We start from the raw sequence: 13,978 nt of genomic DNA, 5'->3' as shown, positions 1-13,978 counted from the left end.
ACCAGAAAATCTACAAACAACAAATGCTGGAGAGGGTGTGGAGAAAAGGGAACCCTCTTGCACTGTTGGTGGGAGTGTAAATTGATACAGCCACTACGGAGAACAATATGGAGGTTCCTTAAAAAACTAAAAATAGAATTACGATATGACCCAGCAATCCCACTACTGGGCATATACCCAGAGAAAACCATAATTCAAAAAGACACATGCACCCGAATGTTCATTGCAGCACTATTTACAATAGCCAGGTCATGGAAGCAACCTAAATGCCCATCGACAGACGAATGGATAAAGAAGTTGTGGTACATATATACAATGGAATATTACTCAGCCATAAAAAGGAACGAAATTGAGTCATTTGTTGAGACGTGGATGGATCTAGAGACTGTCATACAGAGTAAGGTAAGTCAGAAAGAGAAAAACAAATATCGTATATTAACGCAGGTATGTGGAACCTAGAAAAATGGTACAGATGAACTGGGTTGCAGGGCAGAAGTTGAGACACAGATGTAGAGAACAAACGTATGGACACCAAGGGGGGAAAACTGTGGTGGGGTGGGGATGGTGGTGTGCCGAATTGGGCGATTGGGATTGACATGTATAAAGTGATGTGTATAAAATTGATGACTGATTTAAAAAAAAAAAAACCCACAAGGACTCAGAGGCAAAAAACATACAAATCAATTTTCACTGCAAAGTAAAGGAACTGTTACAGTGGAGGATTACTGAACTGAATGTCGATATTATGACATGTAGTATGTTTCGTGTTTGGTAATTGCAATCATTGATGCTTTTGTTGTGGTCATCCATTTACAATGCTTGGTGTCAGTTTATTTATCTCTTGTAAAAATAAAATACAGTGTGTGTGTGTGAAAAAATAAAAATAAAAAAAATATAACAGATAACTAACAAGGACCTACTGTTGCCTGTGCTAGACTTCCCTAGCACAGGGAACTCTGCTCAATGCTCTGTACTGACCTATATGGGAAAAGAATCTAAAAAAGAGTGGATACGTGTATATGTATGACTGATTCTCTTTGAGTACAGCAGAAACAACACAACATTGTAAATCAACTATATTCCAATAAAAATTAAAGAAAAAAAAATCCTTTAAGTATGATTGTTGGATCAGTGTGTGTGTGTGTGTGTGTGTGTGTGTGTAAATATAGAAAATGAACAGTTTGCCAAATTATTCTACAAAAAAGGTTCTACCAATTTAAACTTATACCATCAAGGTTAGGAACAGGCCATGGGATGATCTGCCTCTCCACACCCTCACCGCTGACTGGGACACACCCCACACCCCCCCAATCAGCTCAGCCCCCTCTGTCTCACATGCTTCCCATTTCTCCCTAGTCCCCTCACCCACCATGTGCTGGGCTGACCAAGCAGGGCGTGGAGCCCACAGGACCTGCTCTGAAACTGGAGGATGTTGGGCCATGGGTAAGGCCCCGATAGACTGTCAGGTCAGGCAGGTGCTGAACCGGGCAATGTCAGGGACTGTGTGTAAACAGGTCACCTCTTATTTCCAGACACTGGGTAGTCTCACCGAGGACCCTGCCCATATTATTCATTACTGCATCCTCAGCCCCCAGGGCAGCACTCAGTGGGCTCAGGAACAAGCAGACTCACCTGCTGCTCCACCTGTCACTCGGCATCCCCTCTAGGCCTCTGTGTCCCCTCTGCTTCCCCACACATGGCTGCCAATGTTACATGTGTGAGCACTGGTCACATGGAGGAAAAGGTGGGCGGCGCTAAAGACAAGGGGACTCCTCTGGACCCTGCTGCCCGCCTTGAGGACCTTGCACGTTCATCCAGTGTAGGCTACAAAAGTTCTAGTCAGCTTTGGAATGTGGGAGGGTTGTGTTTCTAAATGAAGAGTGGAGTGGACTTTTTAGTACTTTTTAGTACTCCTTTTACTTCTATAACCACTTAGATATAATTTTATCCAAAGGCATCACTCTTGACACATCTTTGTTCAAATTATGATTTGAACCTTCCTTCCAGGATATGCTTGGATGTGTACGTGACACACATGAATCGGAGTTCTACACTCTGACCCCACAGCATCCCTGTGAGAACACCACATGGGCTGTGCTCCCAGGGCTCCCACGCCTCCTCTGAGCTGAGCCATGCTACTCTGTGCATGGGACGCAGGACCTACAACACCTCGGAGAAGAAAGCTGCCTCCACTGGGGTCCCAGGATGCCCACAGCATCCCAGCACTGCCAGCTCCACCCAATGGTGGGTGTGCCTACAAGACGCATTCGACTCACGGCCAGTCGTGCAGTCCCCTTACTAAGAGCCACGGTCACAGCAGAGACAAGGCTGAGAGCCCAGATCTGGGAATGACCCTACAATGCAGGCACACTTCGTTCCTTGTTTAGGAAAGTAAATCTCAAAGATAAAAAAGGAATAAGGTCAAGTCTTCTGCCTATTTTCTACTGTTGAGTTAGCTGCCAGAAATGTAGCAGCAGACTAGCCTGCAAGTGCATGTAGAAGTCCTTAAACACATCATTAGTAAGCACCACACAGCCCTACTGGATCCCTCGCAAATTCAAAATTCGCTACAAGCTAAGCTCAGGGACGGCCTGCCCCAGACACAGTGCAGCTGAGCAGGGACAGGGAACAAACACGGCACTGTGACATGACAGCAGCAAATCTTCCTGGCACTTAGGAGGTTTAGACGCTTCTTGTTTAACTTATTTTTATAAGAAATCCTAGATTTACTGTAAACATTTCATTAATTAGGAAGCAGTTTTTAATATGCCTGTAATGATTCAACTTTGAAACTAAAGTCTGTAACTCCGAAGTTTGTAGGTCAATTTAAGTAAAAAGTATCTTGAAATTTTCAAGTTAAGCTGTTTCAAAATATTTTGTAACTATTTTTCTGTATAAAACAGAGTTGTCAGGGCTTCCCTGGTGGCGCAGTGGTTAAGAATCCGCCTGCCAATGCAGCGGACATGGGTTCAAGCCCTGGTCCAGTAAGATCCCACATACCGCGGAGTAACTAAGCCCGTGCGCCACAACTACTGAGCCTGCGCTCTAGAGCCCGCGAGACACAACTACTGAGCCCACGTGCCACAACTACTGAAGCCCGTATGCCTAGAGCCCGTGCTCCGCAACAAGAGAAGCCACCGCAATGAGAAGCCCGCGCACCGCAACGAAGAGTAGCCCCCACTTGCCGCAACTAGAGAAAGCCCATGTGCAGCAACGAAGACCCAACGCAGCCAAAAATAAATAAAATAAATTTATTTGTAAAAAAAAGAGTTGTCTTAATTCACTACCTAACCAAAACAAAACAAATAGAAGTCAGCAGCATAGAAGACTGATAGGAGACTTCCACTGTCGCCTGTAACACTCATTAGTCCCAAAGACCCACTCTTTTTTTTTTTTTTTTTTTTTTAAACTTTGGGTTTATTTATTTATTTATTTATTCATTCATGGCTGTGTTGGGTCTTCGTTTCTGTGCGAGGGCTTTCTCTAGTTGGCGCAAGTGGGGGCCATTCTTCATCGCGGTGCGCGGGCCTCTCATTATTGCGGCCTCTCTTGTTGCGGAGCACAGGCTCCAGACGCGCAGGCTCAGTAATTGTGCCTCACGGGCCTAGTTGCTCCGCGGCATGTGGGATCTTCCCAGACCAGGGCTCGAACCCGTGTCCCCTGCATTGGCAGGCAGATTCTCAACCACTGCACCACCAGGGAAGCCCCCAAAGACCCACTCTTTAAGGGTAACACTGTTGCCACCAATGACAAGGGCACAAGCTTACAAAGCACTTTCTGTGTGTACCGCCACTCGTCTGTGTGTCTCACGCGTCCTAATTCACCCATCTTTACAATAACCTTAGGAGGTAGGCACTTATCATCTTCATTTTTCACACATCAAGAAACTGAGGCCAACAGAAGGTGAGGAACTTGCCCAAGGTTACACAGCAACGTGACAAGGGGCAGAGCAGGACTGGGATCTAAATAGTGTGGGCCCAGAGTCTGAGCCCTTTACTAACCAGCTACATGGTCTTTCTCTAATAAATAGAAGTTATAGACTTCAGCTTACAAAATAAACTCCTGAATATAAAGCACCACTTACTGTTTTACATACCAGGGTTGTATGGAAGATTGTACTTGACAAAGAGGTTCCACCACCAAAAAAAAAAGATTCTGAAAATCCCTGATGTAGGATATTAGTTGTCAAAATGGAAGGGGGTTGATAAGGAAGCTTAAGAATGCAGTGACTTCCTCTTACAGATGAGAAACAGTTCTTGCATCAGAAAATATAACTTGCACGTTGAATAAAAACCAAAACCACAACTGCAGGAAGAAAAAGGATGCTTCTCATTGTTTACGATTTATCTGAGATTTGTTCACCTGTTGGCAGATAAGGACCAGGAGACACTAAAAGCTTAAGAAAAATACATAGGAGAAGAAGAAAATGGGATGATTCTACCTGTAAATTACACATTTTCCCCGTCAAATGGGGAAAGGACCACCATTATTTTATTTTACCAACAGAATTCCTAATTCCAGTTTTAGAAAACTTGTATTCCATGAAAACATAATTTAAGACACTGAAATAAGTAAACAGAAGCAACTATATTGCTACACTAGTATTTTCTAAGTGGGTCATTTTAAGAGTCAAAGTCCCACGTGCTGTAACTAAACCCCTCACTTGAGCTCCCTACAGCTTCACCTTCAACAGGAAGAGTGAAGTGGCCAGCACAACCGCACCTGGTTCTCTCAGCAGGGCTAGCAGGTACTGGATTCACCAGAGTACCCAGAGTCCCCAACACCCGCTGAATCACCACTGCACCCGGCCCACAGAGCCCAGCACTCATAGAAGCTCAACGGAAGAAAGAGGACAGCTGCATCCAGGCTGACAGGGCCACGAACCCTGTTCACTTCTCAAAACCAGCTCCCCTCTAACCTGCAAGATAAAATCTAGACTCTACGGGCTGGAAAAGGGCAAAACCAAGAAATGTCAGTTACTCTTACCTTGTTTCTCTTTTTCCTTTAGTGGATCAGTGTTATAGACTCGGAATCCATTTTCCATCCCACACGCAAAGCACCCTAAAGTGTGAGACAGACAAATTAATCACCTCACTGGGGTCTCAGCTGAGGACCCCAGGCCTGGACCGGCACAAGCAAGGGGTCCAGAGACAGTGACCTCTCCCAGGAACTCTTGTGGATGCTCAGACCACATGAACGTGGTCTGCAAGTGTCACTACGACTCTCCTCATGAACTGTTACCAGAAGATGTGCACGTCACTCCACTGCCCCCCGCAGGGCCCTTCGGGCATCCCGTGGACCAGGCTCACTTAACTCCAGCACGAGGGGTTCACCTGCTACTGCACCAGCCACTCTGCCACTGCACACTTCCCTCAACTCCCGCCTCTAATGCTCACCACTGGCCTCCCCATTCCCAACACCTCTCAAGGACTATATCAGCCAAGAAGTCCTAGAGAGGCAATGACAAACAAGAAAGTTCATGAGGACAGCCACAAAGCGGGCAACCCCAGCAGGTATGGACATGCCCAGTTGGGGAAGGGGGGGGAAAGGGGGGAAGGGCTGGTGTGGATGGTCTTCTAAAAGGCAGCTTGAGGTCTCCACGACCTCACTCCCACTTGGAACTAATCCTAACTCCCTAAACCCCTGTCATGGTCACCATCCCCAAGTCACACACCAGATTGTTAATGGTCCAATTAAAGGCACTGTTATGAACTGAATGAAGCACTCAAGTTTCAAGACAATCCTGTGACCTGGACTTCACTTGCCTAAGTGTGATCAAGACCACATTAATCTCCTTCAACACCACCTATGAAGCTTGTGGCCAGAAGGAGAAACGCCAAACCCTCCGCTTCTTTTTCCAAGACAAGCTGCAGAGCCTGGACCCTCACTGCGACCGCACTACTGGCCTGAATGCGAAAGCCACCCTCAGGGTCTCTTCCCCTGGTTTTGATCTGCGTTCCAGCGTTGGGAAGACATTATTCTATCCTATCAGCCACCCCTGCCCCCAACATGGAAAGCACGCGTCTATTTTTTGTCCAAGTTATTTATACAACTGCAAGGACCATGACAGCCTCCTCAGGAGTTGGAGGCTGTTCTGCAGTCAAGTCTCAGGCACTTTATCTGGGCCCGGAGCCTGACACTCAACTCTAAAGTGCAGTGTTACTTATTATCTCTAACTTATTCTGGGTTGTAACTCTCTCTTTGTGTTATTGGAATCATGTAATCTGGACAGGGGAACCAGAGCTTGGCTTTCTGGAAAATATGAAAATAATACAGAAGTCGAAACTTTTCCCTTTCTTTCTCAACTATTACACCTTCCACAAGTTTTAAGCCTGCACCTATCTTATTTGTCTTCACCAGAACACATGTATTTCTGACAAGACTTGTATAAAATAAACAATCCCTACAAATCCACAAGAAAAAGGCAGACAACCCAACAGAAAAATGAGCAAAAGATTTGGACATTTCACAAAAGAGACTATCCAAATGGTCAATAAACACACAGAATCAGGGAAATGCAAATACAATCTCACACATACCACAATGACATCTACTAAACATCCACCAAAAGGGCCAAAATAATGGAAAATACACCAAATGTAAGGAGTGTGTAGAACTCTCACGGGAACTCTCAAAACTGCTGTTGGAGGGCAAACCAGGACAACCACTGCAGAAAATTGTTAGCACGACTACCGCTGTCAATTCTACTCCTAGGTATACAAGCCTCGCAGAAATGACAACATACGTTCACCAAAAGACAGGTATTAGAATGCTCACAGCAGCATCATTATGCTCATAATGGCTCCAAACTGGGAATCTACCCAAAGACCTACGAATGGTTCAATGGATAAATGAACTGTGATATATTCACACAAAGAAACACCGCACCAGTGAGAATGATCTACAATTATACTCAACGGTATGGAAAAAAAAAAATCTCACAAACATGATACTGAATAAAAAAGCCAGAAAGAAAACACAATACGGCAAGGCAAAATTAATCTATGTCATCGGAAGTCAGAATGGGGGAGTGGCTGGAAGGAGCACAGGGTGGCCAGGTGTTTGGTTTCTTAACCTGGGTGCTGTGGAAGGTGTTTTCAGTTTGGAAAATTCACCAAGCATAATACTTAGGATATGTGCACTTTTCTGTAAGAATAGTGTGCTTCAATTAAAAGCTAGAAGAAAAGGTACCACAAACACCGCAAGACTGGAAACCACTCACTAAGAAGGCTAGGCATTATCCTTGCTATTTTTGGGGTAGGGGAAATAATTAACGGATTTTACTTGGTTATCATACAAAACTTGGCATTAATCTTCTCATTCTTGCTAACTTAACAAAACTTTTCCCCCCAGAGAAGTGTTCAGGCCAACAGCTGGTGACCAAGCACAGTGCAGAGGAAGCCGACTGGCAACAGGGCATCAGAATCACTGAAGGGCATTCTTCTATGCATGAGCCATATGCAGTCCACATGCAAGTGCTCTTCGCCCACACTCCAGAACCACAGCAGAGAGGGAGCCAGCGAAGTCAGCCCGTGGCCTCAGTCTCGGTCGAGGCAGGACAAGCTAGTCTACAGAGAAGGTGTGTGTACTCAAACCCTGTGTTTCCCACGGGAGGAGAAAGAAAAACGGCAGCCAGATTATAGAAATGTACATATCCACACCTCAGAATCTTGAAAACTGTAATGCAAGTTATCTTTGGGAGAAGACAAGTCAAAAGTTTAAACAATTTAAAATTATAAGCAAAAGTTTCTAAAGTTGCAATGGGACTGCTAAAAAAGCTGAGTAAAAATTAAAAATCAGTATAAAAACAAAATGTAATGAACTCAACAATCTGGCATAAATTTACACTATAGGGAATTAGATTAAGGGTAAGCAGAAGCTTAAGTATAAAAGTATTTTTTTTCCAGCAACACTGTAAGCTTTACTTGTAATTTATTACAATGAAATGAGGTGGTTTTACAAAAGTGAGAGTGTATTTTTCAGACAACTGAAATATATCCATCTAAAAGCCAGTGCTGTATTTTCTAAATAATCTTTGATGAAACCTTTATAAAAAACATTACAAACTTCACTAGTTTCTAAAATAATCAGCATCATCCTGAGCCTCAATTATTATACTGAAACTTAGTACAAGGATGCCTCATCTGGCACTAAGGCAGGTGTAGAAGATCTCGCATTTAAAGGGCCTCAGAGTCAGTAAGCTTTTTGCTTCTGTGTTTGCTTTTCAGGGCTGCCTCTCCCCTCCCCTACTATCAGCCACTCACGTCTTTCCATTGAAAACACATTTGTTAAGGAGTTGTTGTAACCCGGTTAACTCCTTAAAGAGTTCTCAATTATTATCAGAACCTACTAAAAAACCTACTGGCCCTCCTGTGGAAATCAAAACCCCAAGTGTTCTGCCACATACTGCTGGATGCCCAACGTGTGGCCCCAAAAGGGCACCCCAACGTGGGGCCACACCACCTGCGGTCCCCAGCCCAGCCGCCCCCATCCCACGTTCTTCCCCACGTCCAGCTCCACCCCTCCAAGAACCCTTCCTGCCCTCAAGGGCTCCTCCTCGAAGGAAAACCCCTGCCTCGCCTCGGTTCCCAGACACACTTAACTCTCCTGGGGCCCCACAATCAGGACCCTGGAGCCATAACCCCACAAGCCCAAGTGCCCACGCGCTGACACAGCGGGGCCACCTCCGCCCGGCCTATTTAACTCTACACTAAACAAGCTCCACAGACACGGGTCCTGCAGTTCCTGCTTCTGGATTCTCTTCAAGCCGGCTTCCAAAGCGAACACTCGGAACCGACGCGGGTCCCCCTCCCCGGGTGAGAGTGGGGCGCAGCCCCGCAGCCCGCCGGACTTGGAAACGCGAAAAATGCCATTTCCCCAAAGCCGTGCTGGACGGTCCGGTTTCCACCCAACAAAAGAAAAAAGTGTGAGTCCGGCGCTTTTTTTCCTATGAAAATCAACAGAAAACACGAGGACCTTCGCGGACGAGGTCCTGAGCCTGGGGGGCCGTCCTCACCTCGGCGCGACCCCGTCCCGGCCGCTGGGGACCCTAAAGCGACAGGAAAGAACCGACGCCGCCCGGAAAATCCCGTCACCGTCCGACCGGGGTGGGGGGTGAGCGTCGGGGCAGTGGGCGAGCGGCTGGGAGGTGGGGCGGCCGTGGGGGAAGGGAGGGACGCCGGGGGAAGGAGAGGGAACGCCGGGGGGAAGGGAAGAGGCGCCGGGGGAGGAAGGGACGAGCGGCCTGGACGCGGTACGGACGCTGCCGCAGGGCGCCGAGGGCGGGACCCCGCTCGGAGGGGCAGCGGCGGCGGGAGGGCCGGGTCAGCCGACGGGCTTCCCTCACCGTGGTCCTGGTTGAAGCCGGCGTAGAGCAGCCCGTTGCCGTGCGGGTTGCAGGGCAGGAGGTTCATGGCGCAGCGGGGTCCACCGCGCCTCAGCGCCGCATGCCGCTCGGGGAGGCAGGCCGCCGGGGTCCCTCTGGCCAGCTCCGAGGCCTCCGCGGCCGGAAGCGAAAGGCCCACCGCCTGCGCGCGCAGCCAGGGAGCCGCGGAGCGCCGAGCACATCCACCCGGGGCCTGCAGGGCGGGGAGGGAGCTCCGAGAGCGTCACGTCTATGGGGGGCGGGGCCATGCCCGAAGAGGGCTGGTCGGGTCGGTTTGGGAGCTGGGCCTGGTCTGAGGGGCGGGGCCGCGTCTGTGGAGGGCGCATCTGGGGGCGGGAACCACTTGTTCCAGTCGGGAGGAGACCCCCCCAAGTGCCGCCGAGCCCTCCAGGGGGGCGGCGATTCAAAGGGACAACCCAGGGACTTCCCTGGTGGCGCAGTGGTTGGGAATCCGCCTGCCAATGCAGGGAACACGGGTTCGAGCCCTGGTCCGGGAAGATCCCACATGCCGCGGAGCAACTAAGCCCGTGTGCCACAACTACTGAGCCTGCGCTCTAGAGCCCGTGAGCCACAACTAGGGAAGCCCGCGCGCCTAGAGTCCGCCCTTAGCAACAACCACCGCAATGAAAAGCCTGCGCATGGCAATGAAGAGTAGCCCCCGCTCACTGCAACTGGAGAAAGCCCAAGCGCAGCAACGAGGACCCAACGCAGTCAAAAATAAATGAATAAATAAATAAATTTAAAAACAAAACAAAGTGACAGCCTTGCCCCGTGACCCTCAGGAGCACGCAGGACCCAGTCCCCCAGAGTAACTCGAGTCTCCCGGAAATCATGTAGATTAAGGTAAGCATAAGAGACTTTTTAATTTTTAATTGATAGAAAGATAAGTATCTCAGTAAAAATAACAATGCATTATGGAGTTTCTAACAAGTATGCTAGTAAAATGTACGCGAAAATAGCAAAATGAATGGAAGTGAGGAAATGGAAGTACAGGTGACCCTTGAGCAACTCAGGGCCACTTACACGAGGATTTTTTTCGTTAGTAAATGCCTCAGGGCTACACGACCCTGGTTGGTTAGATCCACAGACGCAGAACCGCAGATACCGAGGATAGGAGGGCCGACTATAAATTACACGCGGATTTTTGACTGCGTGGAGGGCGGGCGCCCTTAATCCCCACGTTGTTTAAGGGTCGACTATATATGAATGTATAGACCCTCCCACCCCCTACCCTCCACCTCCTCATAGAGACCCCCCCCACAGGGACACAGACCCCCCCCAAGACCCAGAGCTACCCACGGACACACAGCTGCCCCCAGGACACAGAACCCCCAAGACACAGAGCCCCCCCCCAGGACACACAGAACCGTCTTCAGGGACACAGAGCTCCCCCCCACACAGAGTCCTCCAGATCACAGAGCCCCCCTACCACCACCTCCGCCCAGGACACACAGCCCCTGGGACACAGCACATCATCAAGTAAGGCTCTGGGCTTCCCAGCACCACGGAGCCAGCCCATGGTCCTATTCCAACACAGTGGCCATGGAGGCAGGAGCGGCTGGCCCTAGGGTCCCCGCCCAGAGGGCCCTCTGGTCTCGCCTTTCATCTGCAAGAGGTAAGGTTGTTTCGTATGATACAGTGTTTCACTAGTAAAACAATCAGAGAACCTTCAGAAAGCTACCATCCATTACCCCCATTTCTAAAGTGGCCCACAGAGCAATGATAAAATTTTGCAGCAAGGAATCAAGAAACCAACAGACAATGCTGGCCAGCTTTGAGCCACACAAGGAACTGTCCTCCAGCAGAAGTAGAAAGTTAGTCTCTAACGCGGCAGACAGGCATTTTCTAGACCCGAGTGCCAAGTCCACTCCTGGACTAGACAGCCGTCTTCCTGTCATCTCATCAGGCACAGAAAGAGCACTGGAGATTCTGGCACACACAGCCTGGCCACAGCGAGCTGGGTCGGATATGAAAGCTCCCTGGACGAGGCCCCTCAGGCTGATAGGGGCAGCATAAAGGCAAGACCCTGCATGAACACAGTCCAGAATGGGGCAGCGTCCCAGCCAGCAAAGGCCAGACCGCATGCTGGTGCCTGAGCAGCTGCTGCTTTTACCAGCAACAGCTTTAACCTTGCTCAGTCTTCACCCCTTCTAGATAGGAGTTACTAAGACAGCGATCCTGGAATCACCGCTGCTCCCTGAGAGCATCGAACACAGCAAAGTGCTCTCCTACCACAAGCGCCAGTCTGAATCCTTTCCAACACCCTCGTACAGAAATGTCCCCGTTTCTTGACCGTAGGAGGTCTCCCTCATTGCAATGAGTCAACTGAGTTCCTGGTGGTCTTTGGCTGACGACAGTGAAAGCACTTCTGGGCTGCCTCACCTAGGAGGGGTAAAGGCTGGAGCAACAGCAACTATGTTGGGGCAAGGTAGACTTTGGAACTCTTCCTTGTTGCCTCTGTCTTCCTCTCCACAGTGACTCAGAGGCCTCTGTACCTCGGCTGGTTCCACTGTTATCGTGGGAAAGTAGAGTGAAAGAAGCAGTATTCCACAGTTGAGTTCTAGACTGAGGCAGGGAAGAGAAGGTAGGATTAAAAGCCAAAACTTGCAGATGCTAACACACTATTGTAAGGCAATTATACTTCAATAAAGATGTTTGAAAAAAAAAAAAAGCCAAAACTTGATTGGCAGGAGCCAGCCTTTTTTGAGAAGAAAGGTATGTGAGACTCCAGAGATCTGAAGAAGGAGGGCACAGATCCAAGTATTCCACTGAAGCCAGAACAGATGGAGCCAGACCCTGACCCCGAGTTCAGGCTGGTTGGGGAATGAGGGTCGGGGTCAAGGGTCAGAGGTGAGGAGTAGCAGGGCCAGTCTGACCCTTGCCAGGGTAGGGAACCATGTTGGGCACCCACTGCCTGTATGGAGAAGTGGCTCCCATTACCTACCATTGATCCATCTGCCCACTGCCAGGCAGAAGCACCTATATCAACAGCTGCCCTGTTCTGAGGCTTTGTCATCCTCATTCACTAGGTCACCATATTGATGACACACCCAGTGGAGGTCGGTGCTACAAGGGAAGCGAGGCCCAAGAGCATGTAGGGAGTGGGGAGTGAACACAGTGAACACAGGGTCCTGCCCTCCTGGCGGGTCGGGGTGCGTCCCCTGCCCCCATGACAGCTCAGCCACCTCCCCCCAGTTCCCCAATACATGCAGCTCCAGGCTTGCTTTTCAAATCCACATTTACTTTGATGATGCAATTCTCCCGCAAAGGGAAGCATCTCCATCTCCATCTCTTTGGCAAAACAAATATTATCAAGCTCATAATTGACATTTTTTCCAGATTCAATATTTGCCCGGATCATTCCTCATCAAAGTTGTAAGCTCTCTGTCTAGGAAATTATTCTGCATTGCAGTAATTTTCACAGGGCAATTGAAGACATAATTGTGCATAATATATTTTGAATCTAGATGCTTGAAAAGAGAATTACAAGCAGCTGGGACACAATTTGGTCTTCTTGTTTATACTTGGGGTGGATTTTGCCAGCAGTGAGGCCATGGAAGAAAATGGCGAAGTTTGAGAGCAGTTTCTCCAAGGTTCAGTTTACATTTCAGTTTTGATTTCGCTATGCTCACCACCAAGACATGCATACTTGTACTTAATATGTTCTGTATTAGGGTTTGTTTTTATTTCACAGAAATGTCGCTTTGATAGTACTTTCTACTGTGAAGCATAACTTATTTCCTTGTTGTGTGAGCCCTGGGGTGGCCATAACAAATTGCCACAAACTGGAGGGCTTGAAACAACAGAAATGTGCCTCTCATAGTTCTGGAGGCCAGAGTCTGAATCCAGGTGTGGGCAGGGCTCTTGGGGGCCCCCTCCTGCCTCTTCCAGCTTCTGGTGGCCCCAGCTGTCCTTCAATTAAACAACGAAAAGGGACCAAATTTAGGCTTGTGACCAGGAGTCTGTCCCCAGCCTCCCCACCTCCACCGGCCTTGGAAACCTGCACCTTCTACTTCCGTGCGCCCTTCAAGGGGCAGGAGAGAGGGGCTCGCATTCAGGGTGGACCCCTCCTCGTTTCTGCTTGTGGCAGTCGGGGAAGTGACACCCCACCGCAGCCATCAGGCTTCGTGGTCAGCAGGTCAGCCCTTCACTCTCCTCTCTCATCCACTGCCTAGCAGAGAGAAGGGTGTGATGGCCCGGCAGCAAGTCCTCCCAGGCCCGCAGCCCCTTGCAGAGGGACCGTCCCCTCAAGGCTTACCTGCTGTGCCCTCTCCTGCTCCCCTGTGCACATCTGTCCCTGTTGTGCCCAGGGGGCTGGGTGACCAGCGGTGGCCGAGCACATTCCTCCTCTCAGGGCCTCGGCTCCGCCGTCTCTGAATAAAAGTGTCGCTCCCAATTCTAGGGTCCTTTAAATTTCTAAAAATCTGTAAATAATTAACAGAAACCAAGGACATCTGTGTGTTTTCAAGTTATTTTTTTTTAATCCATTGTTGCAACCTCCGGCTGCCACAGAGAACCTAGTGGTAGAACCGGGAAGGAGACCCTGCCCAGAGTCTTGGCTGAGTCAGCTCTGATCTTTATGCTGCTGCCGGG

At 49.0% G+C, this 13,978-nt stretch overlaps 1 protein-coding gene across 3 annotated transcripts in view; it reads right to left on the bottom strand.

Moving 5' to 3' along the window:
• WDR45B (WD repeat domain 45B) overlaps positions 1 to 9,557 on the bottom strand; it is a 37,872-nt gene extending 28,315 nt beyond the window's left edge. Inside the window, exons 1-2 of one of the 3 annotated variants that reach the window (XM_007185922.3) lie at positions 9,347 to 9,557; positions 4,987 to 5,061 (exon numbers count right to left, since the gene is read on the bottom strand). In XM_007185922.3, coding sequence (XP_007185984.1) covers positions 4,987 to 5,061; positions 9,347 to 9,413 — 142 coding nt within the window. In that variant the 5' untranslated portion in view covers positions 9,414 to 9,557. Of the gene's footprint in view, positions 1 to 4,096; positions 4,363 to 4,986; positions 5,062 to 9,346 lie in introns of those variants that run through there. The other 2 variants (XM_007185921.2, XM_007185923.2) reach the window with 2 other exon arrangements.
• Between the last annotated feature and the right edge of the window lie 4,421 nt (positions 9,558 to 13,978).

The sequence above is a fragment of the Balaenoptera acutorostrata genome, chromosome 20 (assembly GCF_949987535.1).
Source record: "Balaenoptera acutorostrata chromosome 20, mBalAcu1.1, whole genome shotgun sequence".
In the NCBI taxonomy this organism is placed as follows: domain Eukaryota; kingdom Metazoa; phylum Chordata; class Mammalia; order Artiodactyla; family Balaenopteridae; genus Balaenoptera; species Balaenoptera acutorostrata.
This window is presented reverse-complemented; position numbering and strand designations above follow the sequence as displayed.